Consider the following 19,008-nt stretch of genomic DNA (forward strand, 5'->3'; position numbering starts at 1 on the left):
TGTAAAGGATAACACAATAGTTCTTGATCTTTCTTGTGATTAATATATTATTTTTAACCCTTTCATGTGTCCACATTGTAAATTCAACTAAAGGCATGGACAATGGACGGGTTAGATTCCTCTGCAATTGGGCTGCCACAATACCTCCTTATCAGGCCTGGTGTCATTTTTTTTTATTTGACAACACTCCTGTGAACTACCTAGGCATGTAAACAGGTGGGACCTACAATTGAAAGCTGTGCTCCTTTCATGACTTTACATAAAATTGCCTTGTACATTTACCTACAACTGTGCATATACAGTGCATTGAGAAAGTATTCAGACCCCTTCACTTTTTCCACATTTTGTTACGTTACAGCCTTATTTAAAAATGGTTTAAATTCTTTTTTTTTATTATCAATCTACACACAATACCCCAGAATGAAGAAGCAAAAACAGGTGATTCAAAATTTTTGCAAAGCAATTAAAAAAAACTGAAATATCACATTTACATAAGTATTCAGACCCTTTGCTATGACAATCAAAATTGAGCTTGGTTACTCCTGTTTCCGTTGATTATCCTTGAGATGTTTCTACAACTTGTTTGGAGTCCACCAGTGGTAAATTAAATTGATTGGACATGACGTGGAAAGGCACACACCTGTCTATATATGGTCCCACAGGTGACAGTGCATGTCAGAGCAAAAACCAAGCCATGAAGACAAAGGAATTGTCCGTAGACGGTGAAGGGTATAAAACAATTTCTGCAGCATTGCAGGTCCCAAAGAACACAGTGGCCTCCGTCATTCTTAAATGGAAGAACTTTGGAACCACCAGGACTCTTCATAGAGCTGGCCGCCCGGCCAAACTGAGCAATCGGGGGAGAAGGGCCTTGGTCAGGGAGGTGATCAAGAACCCAATAGTCACTCTGACAGAGCTCCGGAGTTCCTCTGTGAAGAAGGGAGAACCTTCCAGAAGGACAACTATATCTGCAGCACTCCACCAATTAAGCCTTTATGGAAGAGTGGCCAGATGGAAGCCGCTCCTCAGTAAAAGGCACATAGCAGTTTGCCAAAAGGCATGAGAAACAAGATTCTTTGGTCTGATTAAACCAAGATTGAACGCTTTGGCCTGAATGCCAAGCGTCACGTCTGGAGGAAACCAGGCACCGCTCATCACCTGGCCAATACCATACCTACAATGAAGCATGGTGGTGGCAGCATCATGCTGTGGGGATGTTTTTCAGCGGCAGGAACTGGGAGACTGGTCAGGATCGAGGGAAAGATGAATGGAGCAAAGTACAGAGATATCCTTGATGAAAACCTGCTCCAGAGCGTTCTGACCTCAGACTGCGGCGGAGGTTCACCTTCCAACAGGACAACGACCCTAAGCACACAGCCAAGACAATGTAGGAGTGGCTTTGTGACAAGTCTGTGAATGTCCTTTGAGTGGCCCAGCCAGAACCCAGACTTGAACCCGATCGAACATCTCAGGAGGGACCTGAAAATATCTGTGCATCGATGCTCCCCATCCAACCTGACAGAGCTTGAGAAGATCTGCAGAGAAGAATGGGAGAAATTACCCAAATACAGGTGTGCCAAGCTTGTAGCGTCATACCCAAGAAGACTTGAGGCTGTAATCGCTGCCAAAGGTGCCTCAACAAAGTACAGAGTGAAGGGTCTGAATACTTATGTAAATGTGATATTTATAGAAACATAGAAACATAGAAATTAGGTGCAGGAGTAGGCCATTCGGCCCTTCGAGCCTGCACCGCCATTCAATATGATCATGGCTGATCATCCAACTCAGTATCCCGTACCTGCCTTCTCTCCATACCCTCTGATCCCCTTAGCCACAAGGGCCACATCTAACGCCCTCTTAAATATAGCCAATGAACTGGCCTCGACTACCCTCTGTGGCAGGGAGTTCCAGAGATTCACCACTCTCTGTGTGAAAAAAGTTCTTCTCATCTCGGTTTTAAAGGATTTCCCCCTTATCCTTAAGCTGTGACCCCTTGTCCTGGACTTCCCCAACATCGGGAGCAATCTTCCTGCATCTAGCCTGTCCAACCCCTTAAGAATTTTGTAAGTTTCTATAAGATCCCCTCTCAATCTCCTAAATTCTAGAGAGTTTAAACCAAGTCTATCCAGTCTTTCTTCATAAGACAGTCCTGACATCCCAGGAATCAGTCTGGTGAACCTTCTCTGCACTCCCTCTATGGCAATAATGTCCTTCCTCAGATTTGGAGACCAAAACTGTACGCAATACTCCAGGTGTGGTCTCACCAAGACCCTGTACAACTGCAGTAGAACCTCCCTGCTCCTATACTCAAATCCTTTTGCTATGAAAGCTAACATACCATTCGCTTTCTTCACTGCCTGCTGCACCTGCATGCCCACTTTCAATGACTGGTGTACCATGACACCCAGGTCTCGCTGCATCTCCCCTTTTCCTAGTCGGCCACCATTTAGATAATAGTCTGCTTTCCTGTTTTTGCCACCAAAATGGATAACCTCACATTTATCCACATTATACTGCATCTGCCAAACATTTGCCCACTCACCCAGCCTATCCAAGTCACCTTGCAGTCTCCTAGCATCCTCCTCACAGCTAACACTGCTCCCCAGCTTAGTGTCATCCGCAAACTTGGAGATGTTGCCTTCAATTCCCTCATCCAGTTTCAGTTAGTTCTTTTTAATTACTTGGCAAATAATTTTAAACATCTGTTTTACTTTTTTATTATGGGGTATTGTGAGTAGATTGATGATAAAAAATAGAATTGAATCCATTTTAGAATAAGGCTGTAATGTAACAAAACATGGAAAAAGTGAAGGGGTCTGAATACTTTCTGAATGTACTGTACATGGGGAAATTAAGTACACTGCACTTAATTGATTGTAAACCACTAGAGGATAACCCAAGTTCACAACACAGATGACTGTTGTTCTCCACTGGGGAGCAGTACCTGATTGCCAGGACATTCTTTGCCACAGTTGATCCTCGATGTTTAGGAAATCATTTTCAGAAACCCACAACCTAACTATTTTTAGTTTAATTTAGTTTAGAGATAGAGTCCGCACCGACGAGTCCGCACCAACCAGCGAGCTCCACACATTAACACTATCCTACACACACTAGGAACAATGTTATATTTATTCCAAAGCAATTAACCTGCAAACTGTACTTTGAAGTGTGGGAGGAAACCGAAGATATCGGAGAAATCTCACGCAGGTCACGGGGAGAAAGTACAAACTTTGTACAGACAAGTAGCCGTAGTCAGGATCAAACCCGAGGTCTCCAGTGCTGTAAGTCAGCAACTTTACCGCTGCGATACCATGCCATTTGGCAATGCACATCATCAAGTCAGCCTGATTGTAGAAACAAGGAACTGCAGATGTCGGTTTACCAAGGAAAAATACAAAATGCTGGAATAACTCAGCTGGTAGGCAGCATCCCTGGAGAACATATCGATAGGTGATGTTTCGGAGAAGAAAGGTCTCAACCCGAAACATCACATATCCGTGTTCTCCAGCGATGCTGCTTGACCTGCTGAATTATTCTAGCATTTTGTGTCTTTCCAAAATGGCTTGATTGCTTGACTGACGCAGTGAGTTCTCCATGTTGGCATGCAAGAGTTTAGTATGGTGGGAGCGTTGTTCTGAATTCTGTAGGAATGCTGCAAGAAATAAGCTATATTCTGGTGATAATGTTGACTTAATTCAGCTGGAAAGCCGTTAAATAATGTGATAGTGTGCAATATATTTTCTAAGGTGAGCGTAAAAAGAGGAAATAGAGACAGAGAGAGAAAAAGATACTTTGAAGCTAGAAATTAAATCTTTACTCGTTAGTTTTCTTTGTGTAAAACACCATTCTAAATGATTTTAAAATGTTCATTTTAACTCTTCTTAATCTTTTAATTCTCAGCCTTCAAGTGGCTCCAATCATTTTGAGATATCATATCTTGGTTTCCAAGAAATGACCCATTGAAAAAGTACTGATGTCAATAGAACCAAAATTTGGCAGAGGAGTTCAGTGCTTCCAATGGTTCTAATCATTGTTAACCTATTTCAATATATTACCTACTTTAGGGACTGAGAGACTGCCCTATGCTCTGTTTTACAGAGTCATGGCTCACACCTGCTTCGCTTGACTATAACTAGAGGTCTTCTCAATTCTCTAGATGGACTGGACTGTGTCCTCAGCAAGGTAAGAGGCAGAGGGGTTTCAACCAAACGCATCTCCAAATTCCTGGAAATAAGATTTAGCAGCCCTCTATTCAACTGTATCCTTGGATCCTGAACCACAGACCTCAATCAATAAGGAAAGGAAACAAAAGATCCTCAGCAATAATTATCAACATCGGTGCCCTGCAAGACAGTCTTTTATTGTACTCCCTATATACTCACCTCTGTGTGGCTATATTCTAAGTTTGCAATGGCACCATCATAGCAGGCCAGAAATCAAACAATGTCTGACAGAGTAGATACAGAGCTTCGTAACATGGTGTCAGAACAACAACCTCTCCTTCAAAGGTCGACATAAAATGCTGGAGTAACTCAACGGGACAGGCAGCATCTCTGGAGAGAAGGAATGGGTGACGTTTCAGGTCGAGACCCTTCTTCAAGCTCTCCTTTAATGTCAGCAAAACAAAGGAATTGGTATTCAGAAACTAGAGGCTCTGGTGGAAGCATGGGCGGAAATCCTGGGGGGGGGGGACGGGGGGCTCGTCCTCCATGTTTTGAGAAGTGGGGGACAATCCCCCCCCCATGTTTTGTAATCTGGACTTCATCAGACGCTTTCTAAGGGCTGAAACGGCCCGTTTGCGGGGCCTTTCAGCACCCGGCGCGGCTTAAAATTAAAATGCTGCATCGAGGCGATCGAGGCTCCCGGTATTGAAGCACCCAGCGGCCGATGAAAGCCCCTGAGAACGGGCCTATTCACGCCCCACGATTCGGAGCGGACGAAGCTGCTGTTGCTGGAGTTCGGCGTCGATCACCAAACAGGTCAGCTTCCGATGTTACCGTCCACAGGGCCCACGGCCGAAGCCTTGCGTGTGTGCGTATGGGTGTGTGTATGTCCGCAGGCGTGCGCGTGTGGCCGCCAAGAAATTGTGTCCCCCCCCATGTTTTGATAGCAATTTCCGTGCCTGGGTGGAAGAGGAACTATGTGAATAGTATTTTGGCAGCACTCTTGAGGTTGGCCTGATTGAAGTACCGAGTGCCGGTCTAAATCAACGGTACTGAAGTGGAGATGGCCGAGACCTTCAATTTCAGGTAGCACAGTGGCACAGCGGTAGAGTTGATGTCTTACAGTGGCAGTGATCTGGGTTCCATCCTGCCTACGGGTGTGGTCAGTATGTTCTCCCTGTGACCGTGTGGATTTTCTCCAAGTGCTCCGGTTTCCTCCCACACTCCAAAGATGTCCAGGTTAGCAGGTTCATTGGCTTCTGTAAATTGTCCCTAGTGTGCCGGATAGAAGTAGTATATGGGTGATCACTGGTCGGCGTGGACCTGTTGGGCCGAAGAGCCTCTCTAAACTAAATTTCTGAGGTGGTAAGAATCACCAACAGTTTGTTCTGGTCCATCCTTGATACCTCTGTCGCTAAGACAGCAAGCGACAGAGGTATCACTACACTGCGCAAGATCACAAAAAATGGCACAGAACGCAGCCCAGTCTATCATGCAAAGTTGCCTCACCCTCATCAACTCCATTTATTCTTCAAACTGCCTCTGATCAATCTCACTTCTGCCCTCTTCCATCAGGCAGAAGATACAAAAGCTGGAAAGCATGTACCACCATAATCAAGAATAGCTTCTTCCCTGTGTTTATTGACTCTCATATGAAAGGATGAATTCCTTATCTTCCAATCTACCTCTTTATAGCAGTAGCACATTTTTATCTGCACTTCAAAGACGTTCAGATTTGTAGGTTAATTGTCTTGTTATAAGTGTAAAATTGTCCCTTGTGTGTGTAGGATAGTGTTAATGTGCAGGGATCGCTGGTCGGCGTGGACTTGGTGGGCCAAAGGGCCTGTTTCTGTGCTGTATCTAAACTAAACTAAACGTTCTCAATAAATGTAACACTGCATTCTGTTTACCCGTTCTACTCATGTATGGTATAATTTAACTGGAGAACAGGCAAAAGAGTGTGTTTTACTATATATCAGTACACTTGACAATAATAAATCAGTACTAAAACTACTGGCTTAGGATCACATCCCTTTTCATTAAGTAGTCGATTGTATATTCTTTATATAGTGACAATATTACACAAATAATGTAAGTAAGGAGAAAAAGGAGAAACATGAGAATTAATTGGTCTTTCAAATCCGTGTAAAGCAACAATTGAACAGTGGTTTTGCCAAATTGTCACCAGGTGTAGAGAGTCAGCCTGGAGGAAGCAATGAACAAATTTATGAGGTTAATGTATACTAAAAGCATAATATTTCCAATTCTACAGGATCGCTCCAGAATTAATCATTACTTTCCCACATGTAAGTATGACTTTATGTAGAAGAAAAATCATTGGGAAAGGCATACTTCTATTTCCTCATGTTTAGAGTACGGTTTTGTATATTTGTTATAAATATAATGCAGATGTGGAACTAAGGTAATTCATCTGGGCCAGTGCACGAGGGGACATGAATCCCCACCAGGAACACACCCACCAGAATCATGAATCAGGAACACCGACAAGCCTAAGAATCAGTACTCTGAAAAAAGCAAGTCTTGCCTGCATGCAGATAAGCCAGATCTGGATTCTCGATATCAGGATGAAGCTCCTTGAGGTGGTTCCGAAATTCTAATGGGATGTTGGTTCCATACTCGCACTTTGGGCAATTGTACATCAGTACACCCTCGTGTTTGCCAGTGTGCAGAATGTGCTTCCGGATATTCTCAGCGCAGTTCGACCTAAGCACCATAAAGAAAACAAACCATCAGTTTCAGCACATTTTTATTTGCAACCTTAATGTCAGTTTTTTCCCCAGAAGGAGTATCTTCTGCAGAAAACTCAGCATTTTGAATTTTTATAATAGTCGACGAAACAATGCATAGAAAGTGTACATAATGAAATGATATTAAATATCCAAGGCTGAAGGAAGATGAACAATTATACATATTGCATAAATACCCAGCTCATGTTGGCCATGAAATAGTCGTACTACAATTATGCGTTGTGTTGCTACAAATTAAAAGTTTGCAAAAAAAGATTAAAAAATTAATGAAATATTGGAAATATGATTTAAAATTTTCACATTAAAACACTACCACAGGTCGTCACTGCATGTAAATCAATGCAGTAGGATTGCCAATCTTTTAAGATAATCCTGGATTCTCCAGGAATAACTACGAATAAAATCAGAAGAACAATCACTGGGAAATGATTATCCTGTCACTCCCTCTTTAGAAGCAGATCGTGATTCCACATCCCATTTTGTCCTTTTACTAACAGAGATTTTGCCTTATCCAGGATGTTAAATTGGTGTCTGGTTTATTCCTGTGATTCCATTTTGTGAATAACCTTCTTAATGCCTGACCCTCCACACAGCCGTATAACTGGAAACATCCAACCAGAGTAAGTAACCAGTCATGTCAGTTACACCCGAGACGTGCCCTTCTGCACCTGGTCACAAGTACTTGACCCTTTGATCTACTGGATTCATTTCAAGCTGTTAATACATCGTCCCTCTATTGTTGGAATAGTGTGCTTAATCCCAGACCTAAACAGAATTGAAACAAGTCTAAGGCAAGTAATTCTTCCCCAGCCAGTTGCACAAATGCTCTACGTAGAAGTTGACTACACTTGAACTGATTATTTGCTAAGAACAACACACTGCCACTGTTACATAGCACATTAGCCAATGGGGATGAACTTCTAAGCTTATAATACATTAATGCCAGTAACTAAACATCACACATTAGAATATTGAAGGATAAATCATCATTTAAAATGATTGGGAGTTTTTCAATGTTTTCGCTCTTAATGTTTCTTCTTGTTCTCCAGCTTTATAGCATAAATAAACGTTAACATTATTATGAAAATAAAATGTACTTGTTACATAAAAAATATTTTATGGTATTAATACATAAACCTTTCAGTAAAATATTTGCACATTCAATTATAGAAGAAAGGTTTACATCCCTAGTGCGGGTGTAGAAAGCTGTGCGATCAGTGGTACTGTCTCTCAGGAGAAATGTTACATTGAGATAGACCCCATTCTCTCTCAGTTGATGAGAAACCTTCCGGCATTATTTTGAGAATGAGCATAGGTGTTCAACCGGTGTCCTTGGGACAATATCAATCGACAGTCAATATTAACAACATAGATTATATGGTCTTTATCACATTACTATTTGTGGCAAACCTGCATTTTCTGCATTCGTTACCCTTCTAAAATATTTTATTGCCTGTAAAACATTTCACAACATCCCATTAAGTTAAATCAACAAAACATGCATTTTGTTGAATCTCTTCATTGCTTCGGTTGCCAAGGCCTTAAGTTCTGGGATTCCCATCCAGAAACTCTTTGACTTTATGTTCCTTTAAGACACCTCTTGAAAATTAACTCTGAGCAAGCTTTCTATCATCTGCTTACAGCTCAGTGCCTGCTGTCAAAAACGATTTATTTACTAACGCATGCTGATGCCTTGGGACCTTTTGCTGTATAAGCGTCCTAATGCAGCGTCTCGGCTTGATAAATTAACCATCCCTTATCCTCATAGATGCTGCTTGACCCGCTGTGTATCTCCAGCAGTTTGCTTGTCACCGTAAATGCAAGTCATCATTTCATGTAATTACCCTCTTCCTAAAAAATCGGTGGAGCACAATTTGCAAACCAAGTATAAGAGTTGGGGAATAATTTACATCTAATGCTACTTAGTTATACTAAATATACACCATTCATCATACATGTATTCTAATCAAATAACTAATTATTGTAAGATGTGGTAATTGCTTCCATTCTTAACCCATGTCCTTGCTGCATTATGTAAGAAGTTAGCGAATGCCACATATTATACAACCATACTTTTCACTATTAACAGATACTATAAGTGGCAACATGGTGCATCCAGTAGAGCCACTGCCTCACATTAACCTGGGTTAAATCCTCAACTCTCATGTTCCCTGTGTACTTTGATTGTTCTCCTTGTGATTGCGAGAGTTTCCTCCAAGTGCTCCAGCTTCCTCCCATATCCCAAAAATGTGCAGTTTGAAATGTTAATTGCCCACTGTAAATTGTCCCAGGTGTGTAGATGAGTAGTCAAGAGCTGAGGGAGTTCATGGGTATGTGATCCAATGGTATTGCAATCTCAGTCACCAAGGCCTATGTCACAAGATCCTTCAAAACACTCTCAAACCTTGCATACCAACTAGCTGGAGTTCTTGTGGACATCTATAACCTCTCATTTCTCAGGTTTGAGGTTCCCATTTAATTTAAAAGGGCATCAATAATACCAGTGCGCAAGAAGAGTAAGGTGATATGCTTCAATGACTACAGACCGGTAGCACTAATGTTCGTGTGGATGAAACTTTATGGTTATGGAGCATATCAACTCCTACCTCAGCAAGAACCCGAACCCACTATAAATTGCCTAATACCAAAATAGATGAACCGGGGATACGACTTCACTGGGTCTCCACTCTGCACTGGACTACTTGGACAATAAAAATCACAGACGTCAGACTGTTGTACAAAGACTACAGCACGTCGTTCAACATCATCATCCCCTCTTAACTTGTTACCAAGCTCATTTGCATCTCTTTGCAAATGGATCTTCAACTTCATCATCAAACCCAATTGTTACGAATTGGCAACAACACTCCCCCCTCAATAACAATCAGCTGTGAGCTCAGGCCCCTGCTCTGTTTACTATACCCATGACTGTGTAGTTGGTCACATTTCTAACACATTTTAAAATTAATCATGAGTCAGAGTATAGGAGGGAGATCGATCGCCTAATTGAATGATGCCAGAACAACAACCTTGTTTTCAATGTCAGTAAAACTAAGGGCTGGATTGCTGACTTTAGGTTGAGCATCCGCAACTGGTCTTCATCAACGGGTCAGTGATGTAGTGAACAAATTTGGTCATGGGCGTGCATAGCTCTGTAGATCTGTCTTGGACTCAGCACATTGATGCAATCATAGGGAATGCCTATCAACACCTCTACTTCCTGGAAAGACTGAGGAGCTTCGGTATGTCAAAGAATGCTATCTTGAACTTCTACAAGTGTATCGTAGAGAGCATATTGACTTGGGCTAGTTTGGCAACTCAAGTGCCCATGAACAAAGGAGATTACGAAAAGGGGAGAACGCTGCCTGGTTGATCATGGGTACTGACCTCCCCATCGTCAAAGTGATAAGACACTATCTCAAAAAGGCAGCCAACATTATCAAGGACCCACACCACCTGGCCATGCTCTCATTTCACTCCTTCCTTTGGGAAGAAAGTATAGGAGTCTGAAACCTGTGATGTCCAGATTCAGGAACAGCTTCTTCCCAACAACTATCAGGCTATTGAACACTACAAACTCCATCTCAACTCCGAACTACAGACCTTGGTTGCTCTAGGGATTCCAGGCTTCATTTTGTTTTGTACTATATTAGGCTTTTTTAGTTAAAGAGAGCAATGGAGTGTGAAAACATGCCCTTAATTAACAGGCTCTCAACAATTTATGGAACTATTTTTTGTTTGTTGATTATGTTATCTATGGAGTACTGTGCTTACAAACCTGTTGCGCTTCTGCAACTAATGGGCCTGTCCCACTTAGGCGATTTTTCAGGCCTCTGCCAGCGACTGTCAAGTAGCCTGAAAAACCGGCAACTGGAACGGCGACTGTCAGAGTGGAACACACACACACACATCACAAAGGCAGGGAACAGGGCAAGCGGGGGGAGCGCTGTCTGAAATTCACACGGTGCAAAGCCAAGGAGATACAGACACACACCGCGATGGACAGGAAGGTTGGCGCTGTAATTAAGACGGCTAAAAGCACAGTGTACGGTAAGTCCTTTAAAAGAGGGGGGGGGTGAGGGAGGGGGAGGGGGGGGAAGGAGGGAGAAGGAGTGGAGACAACTTTTAAGAAGCCAGAGTTTTTTTTTCAACTTTTTTTTTTTTTTAGTATGTTTTAAAGTATGTTTTTGATGTTTCTCGGTGTGTTTTGTGTGGGGGGTGGTGTGAGGGAGTGAGGGGGAAACCGTTTCGCCGCCTCCTCCACGGAGAGGCGACTTTTTCCAGGTCGCCTCCCCCGTGGCCTAACAGCAAGGATCGGCGCGGCCTTTCCCGGAGACGTGCCCGGGGCTTCAGCGGCGGGCGCAGCGTGGACTCTCGGCGTGGAGCGGGTGAGCCCTCGCTGGAAGGAAGCGCTCCGTTTCGCTGGCCCGGGTCAGCCGGCAGCCTGAAGCCGCGCGCGGTCTGCACAGCTCCAGCTGGTGCGGCGTCTACAGCCCGGGATCCCTCGTGGGGGACCCGGGGGAAGAAGAAGCCATCACTGCCGGCCCGCGGCCAACTTTTACCGCGGGTCCGGCATGGACTTACCATAACCCCTGTTGGGGAGCTTCGACCGCCGGCCCTGCAGTCTGCGGTGCTTCCGGCTGCGGCGCGGCAGGAACCTTAAATCTTCGACCGCCGGCCTGCGGCCTACACCAGCCTGAAGCCGCGGTCTCCGGTGGGGAAGAGCCGATCCTGGACTTACCTTGCCTTTGACTTTGTCCCTTACCATCTGGACGCCCGCAGCAACGCCTGCGGAGGGTGGAGGTCCCGACCACGGGGGGAAATGGAGGAGGTCTGGCCAAGTTCTGTGCCTTCCACCACAGTGATGAATGCTGTGGTGGATGTTTGTGTTACATTTTTATTGTGGTTGTGTGTTCTTTATTATTGTACCGCTGCTGACAACCCAAAGTTCCACCGACCCTGGTTGTGTGGCAATAAATTCTATCTAATACACGGCTGTGAAGCTTGGCGGACATTAACATTAACGATCGGTCATCCATCGTTCTGCTTACGTTTTTTTCCCCGAATGAGCCAATGAAATTCACCGGTCAGCACCAGCTACAACCTACAAGAACCTACGAGCACCTTTGACCTCCTGGCGACCCACCTATGGCACGAGAATTCTCGTTACTCTCCATGGCGGCTTCATTCTAATCGACCATTATGAGGTCGCGACCAGTTCCCAGAATGCGGGAACTCCTCACGACCATGAAGGCGACTCCCCGGCAACCACCCGCGAACATGTGGCGACTGCATAGTCTCCTGCAGCCGCCTAAAAAGTCACCTAAGTGGGACAGGCCCATAAGAGTTTCTCTGTTCAGTTTCAGTTCATATGACAATTAAACACTCTTGTCTCTTAACTTAAGGATGAACTGTTAGTTCATCCACACATCGTACATCGTACAACCACACATCGTAAAATCCAGTCACCACAATATTGAAACAAAACTAAAATACGCATCATTCCCAAAGTACAGGGAATGATTCAAAGGCAGTACAAATGCAGTTGACTGCTCATACTTTAGATACATACACAGTTTTATGTCATCAAATAATTTAAATGTTGCAATAACATTTAAAGGATTTGAGTATAGGATCAGGGAGGTTCTACTGCAGTTGTACAGGGTCTTGGTGAGACCACACCTGGAGTATTGCGTACAGTTTTGGTCTCCTAATCTGAGGAAAGACATTCTTGCCATAGAGGGAGTACAGAGAAGGTTCACCAGACTGATTCCTGGGATGTCAGGACTTTCATATGAAGAAAGACTGGATAGACTCGGTTTGTACTCGCTAGAATTTAGAAGATTGAGGGGGATCTTATAGAAACTTACAAAATTCTTAAGGGGTTGGACAGGCTAGATGCAGGAAGATTGTTCCTGATGTTGGGGAAGTCCAGAACAAGGGGTCACAGTTTAAGGATAAGGGGGAAATCTTTTAGGACCAAGATGAGGAAAACATTTTTCACACAGAGAGTGGTGAATCTCTGGAATTCTCTGCCACAGAAGGTAGTTGAGACCAGTTCATTGGCTATATTTAAGAGGGAGTTAGATGTGGCCCTTGTGGCTAAAGGGATCAGGGGGTATGGAGAGAAGGCAGGTACGGGATACTGAGTTGGATGATCAGCCATGATCATATTGAATGGCGGTGCAGGCTCGAAGGGCCGAATGGCCTACTCCTGCACCTGTTTTCTATATTTCTATGTTTCTATAACAGCATATTGTTTTAATTCTTGAAGGATATCAAACCGATGTGTTGCAATAACGGAGTATAAGGCTAACTGAAAAAAAAACTTACATAACAACAATTTGCTTTGGTTTCCTCCCACACTCCGAAGACTTGCAGGTTTGTAGGTTAATTGGCATGGTAAAATTGTACATTGTCCGTAGTGTGTGTAGGATAGTGTTACTGTGCAGTTAACCACTGGTCGGCTCAGTCTCGGCAGGCCAAAGGGCCTGATTCCGTGCTGTATCTCTAACCTAAAGAAGCCGGGAAGACAATGGGTTTAGGAAAGGAACTCCCTGTTAAATCCCACAGAACAGTTTAGCAAAGGAACTCTGGGCTCCATGAGAGGCCAGGATCAGAGGAAGGCAGAGACCTCAGAGGATTCCAGTGATGAAGGAATTATGGAGATATTTAAAGATGAGATCATGAAGAATTCAACTATAGAAATAAGAACTGTTAAATTGGCATTCTGTTGAGTATCGGTTAACATGAATGATGGGCAAGTGGAACTTGGTGGGGGTTAGTATCAGCCAACAAAGTTTCAGCCAAACTCTTTAGATTTTGTAACTGTTGATGCCCTATTATGCCCGAGTCCATTATTGGACCACATCTGCAATACTTTACATGGCAGTTAGGTAATTATGAATCAAAAACCTCAAGATTTAAGTTTCAATCCACTCAAGACAAAAATCCAATGTAGTACTGGACGAGGTGTTGCCTTTCAGACAGTAGCTTCACCTGTTCAATCTCACTGTAGATTAGTACACGTGATAATAAAGAAACAAATGAACATTCGAACCATCTCATGGTTCTCAACAGATGTTGAATTCTTCCCTGTCTGCAAGCTAATTTTAATTGCTTTTAATCAATATTTCTAAAACAGATTATCTGGCCATTACTAAACTACTGATTGTGGGATTTGCTGTGAAACAATTGGTCACGTTTCCTACGGTACAACCAAGACTTTACTTCAAAAAGTACTTAATTACCTGCAAAGTCCTTCTGAATCATGAAAGGGATATGAAAGGTTCATTATAAATATCTTTCTCTATTTGTTAGCAACGAGTAAAGGTTATAACAAGAAAGGAAAAGAAACAAGATTTATCTAAATGAAATAAGTCTGCAAAATATAATCTGGAGTCATGTTTTCCAACAAAACATATTGACAATAGCCTCAATATAGAGTAGCTGAATAACAGATACCATCCAGAAACCTTTTGCTTGATCTGCACAATAAAAATAGCATCTTTCCATGTACATGATAAAGCTGTGTATTCATATAGTAGGATAGAGATGGTTAAAAAGGAATACAAAGAAATAGATCATTTCCTTCTGCCACACTGTCCCCCAAACAGAAACAGATAAACCACAATATTGCTTTCACAAGCTAAAGAGTGACTTACTGAGGACAACTGCAGGAGTGAACGAAGGTCGGCATAAGGTGATGCTGTAGCTTAAGCAAGATGCATAATCTTGAGCACACACACACACACACTCTCCTTAAAGCAACATCATAAGCTACAGCAGGCCAGCCCAGCGGGAACTTTACAGCCAGGGCCTTTGGTAAGATATTCTGGTTGAAGTGAACGGCAAGAAAGCTTACTCAGCTACATTCTCATCAGAAATAAAATGAATTTTAAAAATGGTTGATTTTTATTCATGCTTAGAGAACTTGAATACAGCAGTACAATAGCCTGTGGCAGATTGGTAATGCAGAACGATAAGTAGATTAGTAAAATGAAGACACATGAAAATGGATACCGAGGATAAATGGAAGAAAACCTATATTAAAATGCCAGAATAACTACAAAACAAAAATCCTCATGAATGTAAACATTGGATATAACCAGTATACAGATTGCAGACGTAAAACAAAACAGTGGATTCCATGGCTCATTTCACCCAACAAACTATCAAATGGTATTTGATTTTGCTCAAAATTCACAAAACAAATTGATGCAATATTGTCAGCTGCACAAGCTCAGCCTAACAAGGAACATATCCATAACGCATGGAACAGCAAGGAAACAAATTGATTTTACCATTTGTAAAGCACAGGGGATGCAAATTATAAACTGGGGAGATATTAAAGCATTATTTTCTGATACACCATTGAAATTAACACAATAAAACAAATGGCTTTGTGCTTTCATTGTATTTTTTAAGATCTTGTCGCATTTCCATCGCTGGTGATCAATTTTATTCCCATGTTTTTAAGTCGCAGCTATTTTTTTCACATCACCTCTGCTAAGAAACGTGTGCATTTTATACAAGTCCAAATAGGTATTGCTTCACAACTTCGAGAAAAGATTCTGTGTAATAAGTATGGACATTTAAAAAAAAGGCCAAACTTTGGGAAAGAATGCTGAATAATGCATAACTGTTTCATAAAAAGCTGATGGAACCATTTAAAATTGTCCCATACAGTTTCAGAAACTTGCACATTTTTTGCACAATCTATTGTTCCTTGGTATCCTTACAAATGTCTTTCTTTAACAGAATATATGGTGTTCCCGAAAGACACCTCCCCATTTCTATTCTCTTCAACTCCTGCGAGCCCTTGTTCTGTGTGATAAAGCAATCTCCTTGGGGATCTGAGCTGTGTAGATTTTGCAATTCGAGTGACAAGGACTCGACTTGAATAACTGCTGTGCGCAGGTTGTAATTATGTCAGCTGGAGCATTGAACAAGGGGGCTGATTAATGTGAGCCCCGGCCCAGAGATGGTCCCCATCAAAACCTTACCTCAGACCAGCACCAGGGATGGGTTTTGCTGCAAAGGAATGAGGATGAGGGGAGGTGGGGGTGGGGGAGGGGGGGGGAAGAGAGAATGAAACAGTATCTATGAGATAGATGAATTGCTGGAACACACTTCAGGCAGATGTTCATGGACAATATAATATACAATTACTAGCCCTTATCACCTTTGCTAGCACAATAAAAAAAAAAATCAGGCTACTACAGCTCATGTGAGTAAAATTAGTTTCCACTATACTGTAACAACTCACCTAGCATGTCAAACAACTAGCATTCCCTGACTCAATTTGGGAAACACTCACAGCAGTCAGAATTTAAGGATCAATTTAATGAAGTCAGATCTTGTTGATCTGAATCCAATTTGTAAATTTGACTTTGAATGGAGGCAAGACAGATTATCTTTGTTTTCGTTAAGAATGACAGATAACTAAAGGAAAAAAAATATTGGTGAAATTATGCAAGGCAGCAGCTGAGAATAATAACTGTTTAACATAAATCACTGTGGGGCAATCAACGAGGCGCATAAAGTTAATCCCACATAAAGCACGCAAATGCAAACTAAAGTGGAATGCCATCTAGTGGGAAGCAAAAATTCTTCAAAATGTTTTTTAGTAGTAATTGGAATGCGTATGTGATTTTTCTTTCATAGTAAGAAATGCTACACAATTTCATTTCACCCACTCCCCTCCTAATTTTCTATTTTCCTCTCTCAAACACAACATGGTACCACATCAAATGCTTGCATTTATAGAGTGCCTTTAGTAAAACATCAAATGATGCTGACTGCAGTGTTAGCAGACAAAGGTTCACATACTATTTGACAAAAAGGAGGTATAAGAAAACTACGATTATCTGGCACTCATGGGACTTTGGTAGTGCTGGACTGGTGGACATCTAAGACTATTGGATGCAATTCTTATCAATAACCTAAGGCTTTTAAAATTTAGATTTTAATTTAAAATGTTATATAATGTTTAATACTATTTCCAGTGAATCAGTTAAGCTTCAAAGATAGGAGAGAAATTGGAGAGAGAGAAAGGGATAAAGATAGAGGAAGAGAGGGCAGCACAGTGTAAATTATGGTGGCACAATGGCGCAGCTGGTAGAGCTACTGCTTCACAACATCAGAGACCCAGGTTTGATTCTGACGCTGGTGCTGTTTGCGTGGAGTTTGCACCTTCTCAATGTGACCACGTGGATTCCCTCCAGGTGCTCCAGTTTCCTCTCACATTCCAAAGGTGCACAGTTTTATAGGACAATTGACCTTTGTAAATTGCTCCTAGTGTGTAGGCAGTGGATGTGAAAGCAGAACAACATAGACCAATGTGAACGGGTGATCGATAGTCGGCGTGGACTTGGGAAGCCAAAGGGCCTGTTTCCATACTATATCCTTCAATTTAAAGATATTTTTAGGGAGGCAATTTCTAGGCCTAGTGCCCAGGTAAATAAATCATCATATCATATACTTATTAAAACTCTGATCTTATTAGTGCGTATATGTGTGTGTTTCAGTGGTTGTCTTTAAATCTTCGCGTAAAAACTACGTGATAACATTTTTACATATTCCAGTTGACATTTTTCCATATTCCAGTTGACATTTTTCCGTCGAGGCCAGGACCACCTTATCTGAACATTTCATGCTTTATTTCTCAACTTATTACTGATTAAAGTTTCAAAACATAAAAAGACTTTGAAATGAAAAACAACAGCTTCAACTGATGACATCACAATGGCTCGGCCAGCAGAGACCAGACTGAATGAAGATTTAATCCTATATTTGACACGTTATTCGCTATTAAAGCTTTAAAAATGCCAACTTTCACAAGATTTTTACATATTCTGATTCACATTTTCCCCCTCGAGGCCGAGATCAATAGACAATAGGTGCAGGAGTAGGCCATTCGGCCCTCTGAGCCAGCACCGCCATTCAATGTGATCATAGGTGATCATCCCCAATATGGGGAGATGTTCCTGCCTTCTCCCCATATCCCCTGACTCCGCTATTTTTAAGAGCCCAATCTCGCTCTCTCTTGAAAGCATCCAGAGAACCTGCCTCCACCGCCTTCTGAGGCAGAGAATTCCACAGACTCACTACTCTCTGTGAAAAAAAGTGTTTCCTCGTCTCCATTCTAAATGGCTTACTCCTTATTCTTAAACTGTGGCCCCTGGTTCTGGACTCCCCCAACATCAGGAAAATGTTTCCTGCCTCTAGCGTGTCCAAACCCTTAAAATCTTATATGTTTCAATGAGATACCCTCTCATCCTTCTAAACTCCAGAGTGTACAAGCCCAGCTGCTCCATTCTCTCAGCATATGACAGTCCCGCCATCTCGGGAATTAACCTTGTAAACCTACGCTGCACTCCCTCAATAGCAAGAAGGTCTTTCCTCAAATTAGGGGACCAAAACTGCACACAATACTCCAGGTGTGTTCTCACTAGGGCTCCGTACAACTGCAGAAGGACCTCTTTGCTCCTATATTCGATTCCTCTTGTTATAAAGGCCAACATGCCATTCGCTTTCTTCACTGCCTGCTGTACCTGCATACTTACTTTCATAGACTGATGTACAAGGACCCCCAGATCCCATTGTACTTCCCATTTTCCCAACTTGACGCCATTTAGATAGTAATCTGCCTTCCTGTTTTTTCTACCAAAGTGGATAACCTCACATTTATCCGCATTAAACTTCATCTGCCATGCATCTGCCCACTCCCCCAACCTGTCCAAGTCACCATGCATTCTCATAACATCCTCCTCACAGTTCACACATCCTCCTCAAAGCCACCCAGCTTTGTGTCATCTGCAAATTTGCTAATGTTACTTTGAATCCCTTCATCCAAATCATTGATGTATATTGTAAATAGCTGCTGTCCCAGCACCGAGCCTTGCGGTACCCCATTAGTCACTGCCTGCCATTCCGAAAGGGACCCGTTAATCCCTACTCTTTGTTTCCTGTCTGCCAACCACTTCTATATCCATGTCAGCACTCTACCCCCAATACCATGTGCCCTAATTTTGCCCATTAATCTCTTATGTGGGACCTTATCAAATGCTTTC

The 19,008-nt window shown here is 42.5% G+C and overlaps 1 protein-coding gene across 2 annotated transcripts in view; it reads right to left on the minus strand.

Moving 5' to 3' along the window:
• Positions 1-19,008, minus strand: part of znf407 (zinc finger protein 407) — a 527,544-nt gene that overhangs the window by 126,913 nt on the left and 381,623 nt on the right. For both annotated transcript variants that reach the window (XM_033019073.1, XM_033019074.1), the window contains exon 8: positions 6,712-6,890. In XM_033019073.1, the coding sequence (XP_032874964.1) occupies positions 6,712-6,890 (179 nt within the window). The remainder of the gene's footprint in view (positions 1-6,711; positions 6,891-19,008) is intronic.

This window comes from Amblyraja radiata, chromosome 4 (genome assembly GCF_010909765.2).
Source record: "Amblyraja radiata isolate CabotCenter1 chromosome 4, sAmbRad1.1.pri, whole genome shotgun sequence".
NCBI classification, from domain to species: domain Eukaryota; kingdom Metazoa; phylum Chordata; class Chondrichthyes; order Rajiformes; family Rajidae; genus Amblyraja; species Amblyraja radiata.